Genomic DNA, 17,783 nt, shown 5'->3' with positions numbered 1-17,783 from the left:
TTTATTGGGTAATTTTTTATTAGTCTGGTATTTTAAAAAACAGTTTTATACAAAAATATGTTCTGTAGAGCCTCTGTGGCTATTCACTGCCAGCCGTAGCAAGTTATTTTTAAAGGGCTGATTTGCAAAGCAGATTTAATTTTGAAGTTATTTGTTTGATTTTAGCGATACTGGTGTTTTAAGGGATGAGTAGAAAAAGGGGAAATGGCTTATGTAGGTATAAAAGTGATGTAAAAGAGTTGTTGAATTTTTAGTGAGTAACAGCTCAAGGTTTAGGGAGATTTATTTTCTTTGAACAAATTTCAAAATTCCAGAAAATATTCAGTGTAATGTGTGTTCTTTGCATCCTAGTACACTTGGTGTGTTTTAGGAAATGTGGATTTCCATCAATTTTGGAAATTGAGTAAGTCAGTGTCTGCCATGTATGTAGAGTACTGCTTCCTTGGAACTGAATTTCTCTGGCCTTATGTCTTCCAGCCCTTGATAAACTCACAAGTCCTCATCTACTGCCATTCCATGTGATAAGCTTTTCAAATCTCAGACAGTGATATATAACAAAAATGCTTCATGGCTGAAACAATCAGCTTTCAATAAGTATTTGCTTGTATTTGCTAACTGATTAAATCTATTTATATTGTGTCAAACTACTTAGGGTCTGGTCAGCAAATGGCAAGCAGTCTTAAAATGGTGTGTGTTGAGCAGACCCTTCAGCTGGGAATTGCTACCCCTCACCTAGGGCATGAGGGCTGACCGAGTATGTTGGCCCAAGTTGTTGACGTGTGAAATAAAGTGAGAAAAATCCAAACTTTCAGCTGTGATGTTTAATCTGAGAGGGTTGCTTTTTTGGGAGCATTAATTCAATTGCTTTGTGACTGTTGGACCATGTTCTTAGTTCATGACGTTAGGAGTATCTAATGTAGGGTGCGATATACGTATGTAAAAGCAATGTTTCTCATTTCAAGGAAATTGTAAGAATACTGAAGTACTTTGCTTTTTCTGGTTTTTTTTTATTATTATTATTACTTGCATTGAAGGTAAGGAGAATTTCACATCTGATAACAGAAGATGTTTCTGAACTGTAGGTCAAGTCGTGGTTAAGTCTCTAGAAGGTCTAGAATAACTTCAAATTATGTTTATATCACATTGTCTAGAAATGGTATTGTAAGATTTGCATCATGTTATTACACTACAAATGGGAAATATTGTGGAAATATCAGAGACCATTTTGGAATATAATACCCAAATGTGCTTGCTTTTTCTAATAGCCTTTGTATGCTGCAAAGCTGAAGAAAATTAATGTCAAGACTTAAGCAGTTAGTTTGCTGTGTCATATTATTTCATCTGACTAGGTGGAGAATTTCTGTAATCAGTTGGGTGAATCCCACACATCCTGGCAAAAGCATCATACACATTTAAAACATACTAATTTGTGACTTACTCATTTTGAAAAATGGGCTTTATGTAGGCTGGGTTCAGCCTGCAGCAGATTGGTTTGGATCAGAGAATCGCTTTTTGACTAAACATATTTGCCTGATAAAAATACTACTAGTTGTTGCTGTTCTTACAATTTCCATAGAATAATTATTCCAAATGGGAAACTGATTTCATGCTGAAGGCTTCGGTTCAGCAGTGCACTTGAAGCCATGCATGACTTACATCATACTGGATCATTCCCTCTGTTGTAAAGGCATAATTCATGTGCTTGCATCAGACACACATTTAAGTACCTTGTTGAATTAGTCCCTATGTGGAAATTGTTTTTCTCCTCAACATAATCAAATTTGGAACTGGAAATGACCTTCTCTAGATGGTTTTCAGCATTTTTTTTTTTGCTGAACTGTGCCACCATTAGTTACTCACTTTAGTATTTGTGGGTTTGCAGCTCTCCAGGCAATTAAATTATCTTGTGTTCATCTTCACAATAATTATATGCCTCTTGACTGCCTTTTCAGTTTACATGTAAAATTAACATTTTGCCAACATTGTCATTGTTTGAAAAATAGCAATGCAGAGTCTGGTTGTCAAGAAAATTAGTCTCACTGCAATGTTATTAGATTCAAATTTAAATTGACAGTTATAGGAGGTGTAACATAAATTTTTAAAAGCATAACTTTCATCTACATGCGTAGCCATTCAGATATGTATTTACCTGGTCTTCTGTCTTTTAATATTTTTCAGACAAGTATAAAAGAAGGATTACTACTGAAGCAAACCAGTTCTTTTCAGAGGTGGAAAAAGCGTTACTTCAAACTCCGAGGTCGTACCCTTTACTATGCTAAGGATTCAAAGGTAATTCTATGCTACTAGTGTCTAATTCAATGTACTTCTAACTCCAATTTTGTTTAGATTTGTAAGTGTAATAGTAGTTTAATGTTTTGTTAGCTGTATGTAGTGTGTTAAATTAACTGGTGATTTATCTGGGTTTATTTATCTTTTTGTGAGGTTTATCACAGTTATTTTAACTATTATGACTTTTTGGACAAATAATAAATTAATATTAAGGAGTTGTGGGGGTTTTTTTGGGGAATGGCTCTCAGGCAGTCAAATCGTAACATACCAAAAATACCCAGGAAAAAAACAGGTTAATGGTAAGAAGTTATCCCTCAAACTGAATTTCACAAAAACTCTTCTAGTCTGATGCACCAGTACAGGTTGGGGGCTGACCTGCTGGAGAGCAGTGTAGGTGAAAGGGATCTGGGGGTCCTGGTAGACAGGAGGATGACCATGAGCCAGCAATGTGCCCTTGTGGCTAAGAAGGCCAATGGCATCCTGGGGTACATTAGAAAGGGTGTGGTTAGTAGGTCAAGAGAGGTTCTCCTCCCCCTCTATTCTGCATTGGTGAGGCCGCATCTGGAGTATTGTGTCCAGTTCTGGGCCCCTCAGTTCAAGAAGGACAGGGAACTGCTTGAAGGAGTCCAGCGCAGAGCCACAAAGATGATTAAGGGAGTGGAACATCTCCCTTATGAGGAAAGGCTGAGAGAGCTGGGTCTCTTTAGTTTGGAGAAAAGGAGACTGAGGGGTGACCTCATCAATGTTTACAAATACGTAAAGGGTGAGTGTCAAGAAGATGGAGTTAAGCTTTTTTCAGTGATGACCAGTGATAGGACAAGGAGTAATGGATACAAATTGGAGCATAGGAGGTTTAAGGTGAATATCAGAAAAAATTTTTTTACTGTGAGAGTGACAGAGCACTGGAACAGGCTGCCCAGAGAGGTTGTGGAGTCTCCTTCTCTGGAGACATTCAAAACCCGCCTGGACGCCTTCCTGTGTGATGTACTCTAGGTGACCCTCCTCTGGCGGGGTGGTTGAACTAGATGATCTTTCGAGGTCCCTTCCAACCCCTATGATTCTATGATTCTATGATTCTATGCCCATGTTGCCATTAAGGAGGTAGAAATGGTTACATGAAGTCAGGACAGGAAGATATTCTGCCAGAATATCTGCCAGATATATATAAAAGAAAAATCTGTTTCAAATCAATTGAAATTTTCAGTGGGAAAATTGGGGGTGGGCAGTGGGGAATACTTGTCTTCTTTCCAAAAGGCATTTCCTCCCTCCCCCTCAGGGCTGGGACTGAAACATCTTGGCTTGTTGGGCTGGCTCAGTTTGTGCTGTTGCATAGCAGTGGGCATTACATTCCTTTTTCCTATGGGTTTGCAACAACTTACAGGAGCTGTAAGTGAGGTGCTTCAGGTCTTCAACGTCTTCTAATGCCTGGTCTTCTCAGTGAAAGTATTACTAAGGCACAGAGGCCTCTCTAGGACTATATGACTATAATTCATGGTGCACAACTGAGTGGCAGTGATGAATCAAGGGAAACATCATCTCTCCAGAGAGTCCAGCCCCCAAGTACGACCTCTGTTGTTACACTTCTCTGCACATGATGCTACCACGAGCAGTTATATAAAGACTTCATAAACATGGCAGATAAGAGTTCTACGAATGGCAGCATCATCTGTGCCATGAAGATGAAAAAAGGAAGTGTAACGAGTAGGCAATTGTATTAATAATCCATAGTGTGGAATCCAGACATGTTGAAACTCCCCCAACATCAGTTCTTGCCATGACATGGAAGAGGAAGAACACGGTATGGCTAAAAAAGGGGGGAAGCATTTCTGCTGGTCTTCCCTTCTGTGTTTCAAAACCTGTCATGAGTTTTACAGACCTAATTAATCCTTTGCCAGAGTCTGGGGTGTTTGAAGATGACATATATTTCTCTTGCTGGAGCATCGAACAAAGGAGTGGAAGGTATCTCTTCAGCCCCTTTAGATCCATTTTCTCATATGGATACTGTGTCATAGGTGCTCAGTCAGGAATTTAGATTTCCCTCCTAAACCAGATTAATTAATTGATCTTTTACATAAGTGAACCTCTTTGCTCTGACACCACGTTTATGCTACACAGTAGACACCTCAAAGCTGCATCTATTAAAAAAAAAAATCTTTTAAAGAGATTTAAACCAATATACACTTTTTTTATACTCTCTTCTACCACTTAGCAAATAGAACTGTGTTTAGGGGTCAACTGGGAAGTTTTATCACATCATCAGTGTTTTCTATTTTTTCACCACTTTTTTTTTCTATTTTTATTTTCCAATTGGGATGGATGTAGGAAATGAAAGCCCAGGCTGTAAGAATACCTGGAAGTGGACTGAGACTGTATTTAACATTTTTATGTTCTCTTCCATTTACAGTCTCTAATATTTGATGAAGTTGACCTGTCAGATGCCAGCGTAGCTGAATCAAGCACAAAAAATGTCAACAACAGCTTCACGGTATGGAACCCTTATCATACTAGTCTTGATAGCTGTGGATAGACTGTTTCTAAGAAAATCAATAATCCTATGAATTGCTTCTTATTTTCCTCTGTTTGGATATAAAATGTCCTTGACTTGGGAATGATATAATGTATCGGAATAATATCACATCAGCTATTGATAGTTTAGCTTCTGTAATTCTTCGTAGCAGAAATTAGAATGTTAGATAACAGTTGCTTTGCAAGGTGATGATACAAGGCATTAAAAATTTAGCAAGATTCATTCTTAGTACTTTGTTAGTACTTACTAGTACAGCCTGGTTTCATGCTATAGGAAGCCTTTGAGATTGCATGCTGAAGTTATTCTAATGTCATTGTTTTAATTTCTCATAATAACATTTTTGTTTTTCTGTCATATTGAAGTGCATTTTATTTATTTCATTACCAGTCATATCCCTGTATGTCTCCAAGTCGCATGGAAGAGGTGTCTTCACAGTCATACATTGATTCTGATATTGATATAAGAAACAAAGATTGTTCCTAAATCATCATTTCTCTAAGTTCACAGATGTGTTTTACGCACAGGTCTTGCCATTTATTGTTCAACTACATTGTTGGAACTAAGTGATAACATCTGACACATTTCCTCTGCTCCTTAACTTCTTGAAAAGTAAATTTTTTGAACAAGAACTAGCTGTGATGAGGATTGTAGGTAAGGTTGTCCTTCTGAAGATCTTGAGTTCTCCCACTGACTGCAATGGCATCATTTTTCTTAACCTGGCAATCCCATTATTCACGATTAAAATATTGACTTTCCATTTTCCTAATTTCACAGTTGGTCCATGTTACCAGCGTTGGCTGTTCTCCAAGGCAGTCCAGTGAAAGCCTCCTGAAAGCTTCATCAGGTCTGCTTTGCTGTGGAACTTCCCAGGCAGCTACTGAAGTAGTCAGAGCACTTCAAAGATGTGTTCACATTGGGTTCCAGTTGGGCTGGACAGTTCAGCCTGTTATGTCGGTCTGTATTTCTTTACTGACTAAGAGTGCAATTAAAAAGACTACTTTGATGAAAGGTCTCAGATGAGGAGATAGATGTGTGAGGTACCAGCTTTGCCTTTTGAAAAGGTTGCTTCTGTTGCTTAGAAGCTCTGCTTCTGCCTTGCTCCAGAAGTAAAGCTGTAATGCAGACATCAGGAGAGCTGGGGAATAACAAGGCATGCAAATATGATAACTCGAAGGTCCCAGCAGTCATGACTGTCACTTTCTGTTCAAGACTGGATATAAAGCTCAGCATTCTCTAAAAATCCAAACTTCCTTCGCTACTTTATTTCCATTACAGGAAAAATACAATTAAGAAAATTCTGTCTATAATATTACTATTTACCACTGAGTCAGGAAATAGGATGTTAATCTAGAGAGCTGGACAGACAAGAGAGCTGGGGAATGACTAGTGAGATGAAATGCAGCAAGAGAAGTGCTGGATTCTCCACCTGGGGTGGGATAATCCTGGTTGTACCTACAAACTGGGGGACAAGAGGCTGGAGAGCAGCCCTGCAGAAAAGAGATCTGGGGGCTTGGGTTGATGGCACAGAGAGGGTGATCGATCACTGAGACAGGCTCCAGGGAAGTGGTCATGGCACCAAGCCTGTCAAGAGTTCAGGAAGTGTCTGGATGATGCTCTTAGTCATGTGGTTTCATTTTGTGTATTTCTGCAAGGAGCAGGAAGTTGAATTCAATGATCCTTATGTATCCTTTCCAACTTGAGATATTGTATGATTCTATGATCTTGGTGTAATTTTGTGTGGCATGTTACTGTTTTTTTTCTTGGTTTTGTGGGTTTTTTCCCCCTTATAATGTTTGGTGTTTTAGTATCCTTTTTAATCCTTTAGGGCCACTCAGAATCTCATTCTTCACCAAAGGCATGTTTTGTATCTAGTATCAAGACTTCTGGGGAAGACAGGATTGAAAAAAATACATCTCAGGGGCTACAGCTGTAACAGTTTTGGAGACACTTCTTATTTTCATGTCCTGGGTAATGTAGGACAAACAATATTTTCTCTAAGGAGTCTTCAAATTCATTTTGAGAAATTATTTTGATTTATAGCTCTCCTGGATTGAAGTGTCACCTGATTTGACTGTGAAATGTGGTAGTAGTTGAGTCGTCATCTCACTTAATCTTTTGGCTTCTTTCTTTGTGTTTGCCTAACCCAGTTTCCCAGCAACGCAGCTCAGTGAAGTAAGACATCTCTGGCCTTGCCTGCACTGGTTTGGAGTCAGGGGGGTGGGTAGTTACTGTTCCAGCAATACTCCTCATAAACAAATAGAAACATTTCTTTTTGCTCCTCTTTTCCCTTCCAACTTAGAAAAGGTAATCCAGCCTTTCTTAGAATTACTTATTTTTTTCTTCATGTTCTACGTGCTGTGTGTTAGCATTCTCTCTGTTCAAAAAGAAAAAATTAAATCCTTAACTTCAGCTTTCTCTAGTTAATGTACTCCTCTTGTTTCTTTGTCGCAATAGAGAATATTTTTAACACAAACTTGGGTAGGATTGTACACCAGATTGCCATTTTCCCAGGAGAACACACTTTTTAAAATGTACATTAAAATTAATATTTTTTTTAACAAATCTTTTACTCATTTCCCTCCTCTCAATCTCCCACCCGTAGCTTGTAGAAGCTACTGGTTTGCCTTTTTTTGCCCTTTCTAGTTTGTCTGTTTGGAAAAAGAGGTGTGCATGTCAAGATTTTCCATGCTTTTTTGTTTTTGTTTTTTTGATAAAACTCAAGTCCTAAAATTAGTCACAACACACAGATTTAAGGTTGAGTTTATTTGTAATGTTCATGCTCGCAGAATATTTTATGTAACTGAATATCAGTGTTTATTCACCAGAAGTACTTTTCTATTCTTAGAACCAACAAATTAGGGTTAAGGGGAAAGTTGAGATAAATAAATATATGCTAATTGAAATGAGAAGCTGCTACGCTTAAACCAGCTCTTGTGTTTTGTTTTTTTCTTTATGGCTCATGATACTTCTTTTTGATGAACAACCAATTAATTTCTAGCAAATAGTTCCTCGTGCACAAGCTTTCACTAAGGTGCCATGGAATAAATTATAGGTGTTTTGTTGTTCTGAGCATCTACCTCTAGAGGCTTTTACATAGAGGAAGAGGTGTCCCTCAACTTCAGAGTCTTTGAATGAGGTGCTCAAAGCCAGATTCTTCCTACTTGCGTGTTAGGTACCAGTCTCCTAAGTCTGTGGGAAGAGAGAGAAGGGGTGCAAGAAGCCAATTCAGCCCATCAAGATGTGCATCACTCCCTCCATCAGCCACACCAGGAGCCCGTGGGGGCTGTTGCTCAGCCCATGCCTGCAGTTCAGTGGCATGGGTGGGATTTGAGTCCTCGTAATGGTGTTGAGTATCTGCTGAACATCTTTTCCATGGCGCTTTGCTTCTACCTCAGACGGTGGTTTATGTTGTCTCAGCACAACCTGAGGAGTGTAGTTGCACAGCACGTTACCTCTTCTGGGAGCATTTGGAAATGAATCAGTGTCTTCTCCTTATTGCATACAAGCAGATGGGGCAGTGACCAATTCTGCTGAGAATTGTAATTCCTTATGTGTTTTGGTTTGCAAGGCTGGAAGATGGCTTGTTGATATCTCAAGCGCATTTAGAAAAATCTGTTCTTCTCAAAACAGGACTTGTGACTGAATTAGGCTGAATTGTGCTCTGTAGCATGCAAGCATGGACATGTGAACATAGATGGTGTGCTTTTGTTCTAATAGCTATAAGGAATTGCGTTTTTAAATGCTAAAATGATTCTTGAACAGGGATATTCAATTAAGGAGGTTCCTCAAGGCAACAAATGTGATTATAGATTGTGATTTAAAAGCAGATTTTGACAGGTTTGTTTTGGCTTACATTTCTACCTCTGCCTTGCTTTTGATAATGAAGAACTGATGCACACTGATGAGGAAAAAAATCTGTAGATGTTAACCATGCTGCCTTTCAGTTGTTGAGCCACATGGATGAATAAAATGCCCTGGGTTCTTAGAAATCTATCCTAGAGTCTCATGTAAAATTCACAGGCATCATGTGGCAGCACCTATATTTAATCCATCCAAACTGATGTTGGAAACATTTATTTCTTTTATATTTTTTGTAATAAATGTGATGAAAAATAACAATTTTAGGGAAGAAATACTGGCTTTGAGGCATTAGTTTGTATATCTAGCATTAGACATAAGAATTATACAAAGCCATGGACACTCAATTTCTTACTATATGTATGTGCAGAAAAGTGGAAGTCCTGGCTAGATTAATTCTGTTATCTCACTGCATCTGAGAGTAACAGAGGAGATAATTTCACTGTTGTTCTGGAAGGTGCCCTTCAGGAATATGAGAATTAACATACTAGATTATGTTCAAGATGGGGGTTCAGTTTGCACTGCCTTCAGGTTGGGACTCAATGATTGGTTTATAGACCCCTACATTTAGATACCTGGTAAGATTAATAGCTATTTAAAGCAGATTTCTGTAATTGTTCAGTTCAATGTAGGCTCCACTGATTAGTATCTCTTCCTTATCTACGAGAGGAGCTTTGTCATCTTGGGCACCTGAAATGCAGACCCTTGCTTTCAGCTTTCTAAATCAGGTGCTGAATCAAGTACTTTTTGTTGAATATGCATTTTCTGAAAGTGGTCATCTTGAGAGTGAGGAACCTGCAGCAGGCAGATCTGCTGTCCTGGATAGCCTGCTGCAATTCTTAGTAATTAGAAATTGGCTGGAAATGATACTTCATATTCCAGCCAATAACATTACTAGTATTTTGGGTATGCTTGCAAAAATGTCCAATACAATAATTTTTTGCTGATTTCTTGGTTTTAGTGATGCTGTGGACCATAGAGTCTAATTATTTATCCTGTGGAAAAATACTTCCTTTGAGAACTCTTAATGTGCTGAGCATTAAGTATTTTCACCTAGTGTTATGAGTCAAAGACAGAAAACCATAAACTGTCTGTGTTTTTTATTTCCTCCTTTTGATTTGACTATGTTCCAAGGTAAATAAACTTTGTAAGCATCTTTCTATACTCTTTCCTGTTCTTCCTGTTCTTCTTATTATTATTCTGAAGCATCACCTTACACTTCTCTTTCCAATTTAATAATTGCACCACAATATTTTGTGAGAGAATAGTAAGGTGCTTATTATGTATTAAACAGAAAGAGGGCAGATTTAGGTTAGACATCAGGAAGCAATTCTTCACCATGAGGGTAGTTAGGTGTTGAAATAGGTTGCCCAGGGAGGTTGTGGATACCTCCTCCCTGGAAGTGTTCAAGGCCAGGTTGGATGAGGCTTGTGCAGCCTGGTCTAGTGGGAGGTGTCCCTGCTTATAGCAGGGAGGCTGGAACCTGATGATCTTTAAGGTCCTTTCCAACGTTAACCATTCTATGATTCTATGATTCTCTGATATTGTCCATATTAAAAATTCCTATTAATCATTCTTACGTTTTTCATGTCCCTTAGTTTTCATCTCATCACATGATCAGGACATAAAAGTAATTGGTCTTTTCAGTTCAATGACTGTACTAAAATTAAGTATGGGCCAATTTCTTGTTTTCCCTTAGTTGAACAGAAGCACTTAATTTAGTTCAAATTAAAGGGATTCAAACTTCTTTTTAGTACTTTTTCAAATTATATAAAGAAAAAAACCAAAACATGAATGGAATTTCATTAAAGTTAGTCCCTGAATGTGATTTTGTTACAAAAATTTAAAAGTTTTTTTTCTCTGTTTTCTACTTTTTTGGTCAGACTTACCAGTTCTCTTTGGTCTGAAAGCAGAAGCTTCTGCTTAATGTTTTAAAATAGTAATATTTAAAAAAACCCCTCTACCCTGTTATCTATAATTTCCTTGCTATTCTGTACATTTGGATAGATTTTGAAAAACTGAACATTTATATTTGCTGTTTTTCCTTTAACCTATTATTTTGAGATGGTTAGGTATTTTTTTATAGGTTATTGAGGGCAAGTACTCCAGTGGAGCAACTGTGCTTCAACTATGGTTAAAATTATATTATTCTAATTTATATCATTTTCTTCCAGAACTCTGATTACCCTATTTCCTATCCATATTTCTGAATGAAGCGTATCCTATGTCTTGGCTGGGGATGTAAAGTTTACTGGCATTTAATTTATGTGGAACCAGCTTAAAGCATAAACCAATTCTCTTCATCTTTGAATCCTCCTGTACAGCCACTGTTTTTAATGGGAGGTTGCCCAGTTATACTGGAAACTCAATTACTGCAATTCGACAGAATTTCAAGTTGAATATTACAACTGGGCCTGAAGGCATTTTCTTTTTTAGTAGTTTGTTTCAGTGGTGCTGCTTCTGACATCAGCCAGCTCTCTCTGCTCACCATTGACATTAGCTGCTTCTGATTGATTTTAGAAAATTAACTTTCAATATTCACAATGGCCTTGGAAAACAGAATGCATTGCCAGACTTTTGCAGTATGTTGGAGAGATAGTTTTAATTTCTTGGACTTGGACATATTTTGCTTCCTTTCTTGCCACTCAGATTTTTTTTTCAGAATTGTTACTGAGACTTTTTTCAAGGACTCTGAGAACATCAGGGAATCTGAGAACTGCGTAACTTTCCCCAAGCCACATCAAAAGGAAATGAGAAGAGCCTTTTCCCAAAGGAGTTCAAAATCTTTCATCTTCAGATTTGGGCACTCCAGTCTTCTGTCCTTCCAAATATCAGAGACAAAGGGAGTCCTGAAGCTGGGAATGATTATCCTAGTATTTTTTTATTATTATTATTTAAATGATCTACCATCAATTCAGTTTTATTACTGACTCTTGATTTGCCCTGAGTTCAGGATCTTGAGCTATATTTAGGCACAGAAAAGCTTAGGGATGCCAGTGGAGGTATGTCTCTGATGCTGTCCCACTTGTTTGCAAAATCCAATTCACTGCAGTTTGGTCTTAATGGACATCAGGAGATGGTTTCTTTACTCACAGTCTCAAGCCTCTTTTGGATAATATTTTTCCTCAGTATGGGTTTTTTTTTTTTTTTCTGAGGGCCACTCACCTAAAGGTTGCACTGACTTTTTCTGGTCTTTCTGCTGCTTCTCTTTCATTGTCTTTCTTACTTCTGTAGTTTGGTGAAAACGTCGTGCTGCTCCTGTATTGGGATACTTCTGGAATCATGTGGTCAACAACCAGTCTTCAAGGCTTTGGCTTATTCCAGACTTAGGGTAGTATTGCCTGGTTTCAGCTATTGCTAGGCAAACTTCTTCCACTGCCTTGTTCTCAGCCTGGATGATTAAACTTTCTGGTTTGCTCTATAGGAATACTCTGGAGCATAGCTATCTGCAATTTTTAGATTTTTTTTCCTTTGTGAACAATATATTTTGGGTAAATTTCTACGAATAGTCTCTGCTGATGTTCCTTTGAAGGGAGACACTCTTGCTTGACTTCTACCTGTAATGACCCACAGGGACATGAAAGGAATGGATTTGCGTTTTGAAACATGTTTCTGTTTCTTGATGAATTTCCGTAAGCCAAATGACAAATAGTATACATGTAAAATTTACTTAACTGAACACACTGTTATGCAAGCAACTCTTTAGTCTGCATGAACCTCTCCTATAGGTGTAATTTTAATTCCATTGCATACTAATTTTAATAATAGTAATAATTATTATTATTATTATTATTGTGATTCAGTTATGGAAAGTGAGCTAATGTTAGTATTGTGAAATTATTTGTGTGAAGGAAAACAAAAGAAATATCACTGAAGTGCCATGTGCTATGTACTGTGTGTGGCGATATCCTGAGGATTCTTCTTGGCATACTTTACGTTGTATCTATCCTTCAGACATGCAGTAATTATTGTGAGTTTGTGTACACTTTGAAATTTCCTTTGCATTCCAGATGAGTGTTAACATTGCTAACACTATATACTGATGACGGTGGGAGTTCAGAAACATTTGCAGATGTCCTCACTTAATGTACCTTCCTCTCTGAGCTGAATCCTACTCTCAGTAACACTGCATTTTAAATGTTGCCCTTGGCGTTATCAGAAGGGTCAGTGCATGGCACTTTTTCAGGATGGGGGAATGGCATATCCAGACATTCACTGTGCCTGCAGACTAGTGCAGGGCTGATGGAGGTCCTGGAGTGACGTCCGTGAAGATCTCTGGGATTCTTGTCTCTGGGAGGCTTCTACGGCTGGAAGGAGCTCAAGCTCCTGTGCTGGCCTCACCAGGATGACTCAGCTTTGCACAAGTAGCTAACTCTTGGGATGGATTTAGTTTTTCCCTAGTTGTGAACTATCTGCTGTTTCATACAGATGCTGATTAGCCTCTAAATTAAAAAGGCTTTTTGATGCTCCCAGCCTGAGCAATACCTAAACCACAAGAAAGAGAGGGGAAGTGCTTTGTATTCCATCTTGTTCAATTTTCCACTCAGTTTTTTTGGTTGAGAGGTTTTTTTCCTCCTATATTCGGGCCCCTTAGAAACAAAACAAGAACTGAAATATCAAATTAATCTGCTGAGGGGGGAGGAAAAAATAGAGAAAAGCAATTAGTGTGCGCTTGTGATGCACTTAAGTTTTTTTTCCTCCATTTAGCACTTGCTCATTTTCTTCCCTGCCCTCTGACAGTGACAAAAAGAATGTAATGAGGCTGAGAGCTCTTTGGGTAGCTTTGGGTGTGACTTTTAAGCTTTAAGCTCCCGATCTCTGCCTTGATGCGTTGTCATTCTTTCCCTAGAGTGTCTGGAGCTTTAAGGTTCATTATGAAAAAGCAATAAAGCACTTCAGCTGTGAGGCTAAAATCTGTAGAAAAATCACTTGGGATTGAGCTATTACAAGAAAGATGAACACATTTCAGAAGAGGAAAACAAGGGGATGCTTAAAAATGTGACCATTCTAGGCTATATTGTACATTTTGGTTCTAGTTTCAATTGCCTGGAGCTTGTTTTGCACAAATTTTGAGCTTAAGCAGAAATTTTCCAAAAATAGCTCACAGAAAATGTCTTTTTCTTCCTTTATTTTTTGAGTAGTTTCTTCAACTTGTGAAGCATAATAAGAAGATTTGCATAGGAGTAAATGCATTTAAAAAATCTTTTATTTCCTTGTTTGAAGTCATGATACAGCACCAGTGAAGCAGTTGGGGTGTTTGGAGAACAAGCACTGAGGATTGCCAGATTTTATTCTTCCTGCAGTTTTATACTTAACCTGTTCTCTGACATTTATTTATCTTCTTTCTTCTTTAAGAAGAAACCTTAAAAAATGTCCCTCGGTGCAGTTCCTGTATACCAAAGATATGCTCCACTCCCTTACCTCTGTGGCCCTTTGTTGGACTCTCTCCATTATGTCCATATTTCTCTTGTGATGAGGAGCCTGGAACTGGACCCAGGACTGCAGGTGTGGCCTCACCAGTGCTGAGTAGAGGGGAAGGATCACATCCCTTGACCTGCTGGCAACATTTCTCCTAATGCAGTCCAGGTTACCATTTACCATTTGTCATCTTTGCACAAAGCGCACATTGTCAGCTCATGTTCAACGTGGTGTCCACCAGCACCCCCAAGACCTATTCTGCCAAGCTGCTTTCCAGCAGCTGCCCTCAGCATACACTGGTGCCTGGGTTTGTTCCTTCCCAAGTGCAAAGGCTTTGAGCTTCTCTATTTCAGCTCCGTAAGGTTTCTTTTAGCCCATTTATCTGGTCTACTGAGGTTCCTCAGGATGACAGCACAGCCCTCTGGCATATCATCCACTCCTCCTAGTTTTGTGTCATCAGCAGACTTGCTGAGGATATACTCTGCCCCATCATCCAGGTCTTTCACCCATTAATGAAGGTGTTAAACAGGACTGGACCCACTATTGACATTTGAGGTGGACTGCTAGCTGCTGACCTTCAACTAGACTTTGTGCCACTGATCACCACCCTGCCCAGCTGGTCAGCAAGTTTTCAGTCCACCTGTCTGTTTATCCAACACATACTTCAGCTTCTCTATGACAATCTTAGGGGATAGTGCTGGAAAGCCTTACTGAAGTCAAGGTGGACAATATCTACCTCTGTCCCTTCATCCACCAAGCTAGTGATTTAATCATAGGTTATCAGTTTGGTCAGGAGTGACTTCCCTTTGGTGAATCCATGCTGACTACTTCCATTCACTTTCTTCATGTACCTGGATGTATTCTGGGACATGCTCCTTCATTTTGGCTAGGTGTGGTATAAGGCAAGGCCAACCAAATTACTCAGGATGAATTCTACTACAGAGTGAAGTCAGAGCAGACCTGTTTCTGTGATGAAATGGCTCTTATCCTGCCATCTAGTTAAGCTCACTTGTCCTGGTGTGCTGGTGCAGGAGATGCCGTGTGGGACTAACCCTTTTCTTACCCCTCCTAAGAGTTTTTATCATGGGGGCCAAACCCACACATTACTTCATTACTTGTGAGCTTGGCAACAATGAAATAGGAGAAGGCCAGCAAAAAGAGGGAAGCAACATTTTAGTGGAGTAGACAGAGCTAATTGTTCTCATTATAAATTCTGTATTGTACTCAGACAAATATAATAGCCATTTATCACTGGCTTTGCTTTTAAATCCTCCACTTCCTTTGTCTTTTATACTTTTGCCTGGCTTGGCTCATCCTGAAAAATAATAGTGACAATTCACCATAAAGCACCAACTTTGACGGACACAGTACTGTTATAATTTAATACTGTTATAATTTATCTTAAATCCAAGAAATGGAAGTACTGTAGAAAGCTGCCCAACTGTTAGCACTGTGATTTTTGCAGACGAGTTTGGTAGGGACGGGAGCATCAGTGACCCCAGCAGTCTAACTCCCAGTGCTGTGATGGAAGTGCATTCATCCATCACATTCATATGGACCCAGCTGCATGAGGACAGAAAGCAAGGGAAGCATAATAGGTTATCCTGATATTTGCCAAAGCTCCCTCACCAACATCTAGGAGCACAGAGACGCACAAAGCATTAAATCTGTAATGTTCATGCCCCAAGCATTGGATGTGGCCCCCAAGGAGAGAGGTGAGGGACCTCTCGCTTTGTATCGCTCTCTCTTCATTAGTTCCAGAAAGACATTTTAAAAATATCTTTTCAAAGAACAGGAAAACCATTTCCCTGCCTGTTTCAGATTCTAAGTGATGTTTCTGCATTACTAAGTCAATTCAAGACTGGCCATACAAAGTGCTATTAGTGTAATGCCTGATAATACTTTAGAGCAGCAGAAGGTGCCTTAATGCAAATATCAGGTTGCAGGAAGCAGGGTGCTTTACAATAGCTGCTGTGTTGCTGCTGAGATGTACACCATTATTTTCTTGATTAGCAAATGTAGTGTCTGCATTTTTTCTTTTGAATCAGTGAAGCAAACCAGAAATGTAGATACCTAGTTCTGTGACCTGTATTTTTCTTATATATTGCTGACATAATACAATATGTTAAAAATCAGGCAATAGGCTTTTATTGAACTCTCTATGGTTTTATTTTACACGTTCTAAGTTGACGGCATATAGAGTGTTATCAATAAAGTTAGCCCCTTTGAAAGTGAAAGGTGCTTTCAAATTTATGGCAATTTTATTCCCTTTAAAGATGTTAAGCTTGTTCCCAATAGGTGCTGTCTGAAGGAAAAGTCACAGTGGTGGCCCAAACCTTGACCCTGGGATTTTCATTGAAGTAATTTCCAGATGTGTACATACATGTATTTGAGTATGTGTATATTTTTAGAAGCCAAGTTGTCAAGTTATCCTAGTGTCAACATGTGTGAAAACAAGAGTTTTTGTCAAGACCTCTATGATGACATACTGCACAATATCCTCTTGTTCTCTCCTTCAGCGCCCTATTTTTCTGAACAGAAAAGGAACATTATCACACTAATAAGCCATTTTGCTTCCTATCTAGATATTTTTTTATTCCCTATGATGTTTTAGGACTTGTGTTGTTTGCCTTTGTCTTTTAAGACTGTACATGCACACTTTTTCCCTATGTTTACTGTATTAAAAGTTTTTTTTTTTTTTTATTGCCACTACCTCACTTTCATTACTTTCCAATATACTGCAGTATCTGGCTTTGAGTAACTCCCTTCCAAAATCAGCAGTGACTTCTTGGCTACTTGACAACAGTGAAAATTTTCAAAGTAACTTAATCTTCTAAATTAAATCTGCTTGATTTATTTATTTTTAAGGCCTTTTGTCTGTCTTCATTCTTCTTGATTTGTCTTCTGCTTTGTCAGCGTGTGAACCATTAGCACCTGAGTTCCTCCAAGATTTAAGAGATTTCTGCTACCTCAGTGGTCTTCCAGTGTCACTTCCTTTGTCAATGTATTATGCACTTTCTTCCTGTCTGTTGAGAGTTTAGCATATTCATAGTGATATACAAATAATAATTTTTGAGGCAGCAAGCATTAATTAAAAAAAAAGTAGTATGTAACAGAAGAACAGATAGTGACTTTGGTTGGTTGAAGTAACGTTATAGGAGTTTGAATGTGACTACATTCAGTGAGGTAAGATTACTAGGAAAATCCGAATTTACATGGATGGAAAAGAGTTTTAATGACACTTAAATAAATTTTAATTTTGGTTGTGTCTGCATATAGGTTCAACTGTCTTTAATGAATGCGCTCTAAACATCCCACTTCAGTTATTAAATCATAAATTTCTGTAAGCATCCTTATAAAAGCACACCTTCTGTGTAAATGCAAATAAGGTACAGGAATTATATTGTTCCGAATTTAGGACAAGCAAGAACAGCTATGCTGGGTTAGCATAAAGCTCATAAAACCATACTGAATCAAAGTAAAATGATAGCAGTAGCAGGTACTCCAGGAAGAAGCGTAAGCAGCAGAGTGTGTATAGCAAGTTTTCCTGTTGTGTAACTTCCCAACATTCACTCACTGTTGGATTTTTTAAGGCTTGCTAAGTTGAAAGTTTGGATATTGTGTTGGATAATATCCTGATACTATTCATTTTTAGATATTTATTCTTCTGCTCCCCTCAACATCCGTTGTG

The 17,783-nt window shown here is 38.5% G+C and overlaps 1 protein-coding gene across 1 annotated transcript in view; it reads left to right on the top strand.

The window, feature by feature from the left end:
- Positions 1–17,783, top strand: part of DGKH (diacylglycerol kinase eta) — a 165,372-nt gene that overhangs the window by 86,020 nt on the left and 61,569 nt on the right. Inside the window, exons 3-4 of the mRNA XM_051628240.1 lie at positions 2,179–2,289; positions 4,694–4,774. Of these exons, the coding sequence (XP_051484200.1) occupies positions 2,179–2,289; positions 4,694–4,774 (192 nt within the window). The remainder of the gene's footprint in view (positions 1–2,178; positions 2,290–4,693; positions 4,775–17,783) is intronic.

Source organism: Apus apus, chromosome 1 (assembly GCF_020740795.1).
Source record: "Apus apus isolate bApuApu2 chromosome 1, bApuApu2.pri.cur, whole genome shotgun sequence".
Lineage (NCBI taxonomy): Eukaryota > Metazoa > Chordata > Aves > Apodiformes > Apodidae > Apus > Apus apus.
The sequence above is the reverse complement of the archived record's forward strand: the minus strand, read 5'-3'. Positions and strand labels throughout refer to the sequence as shown.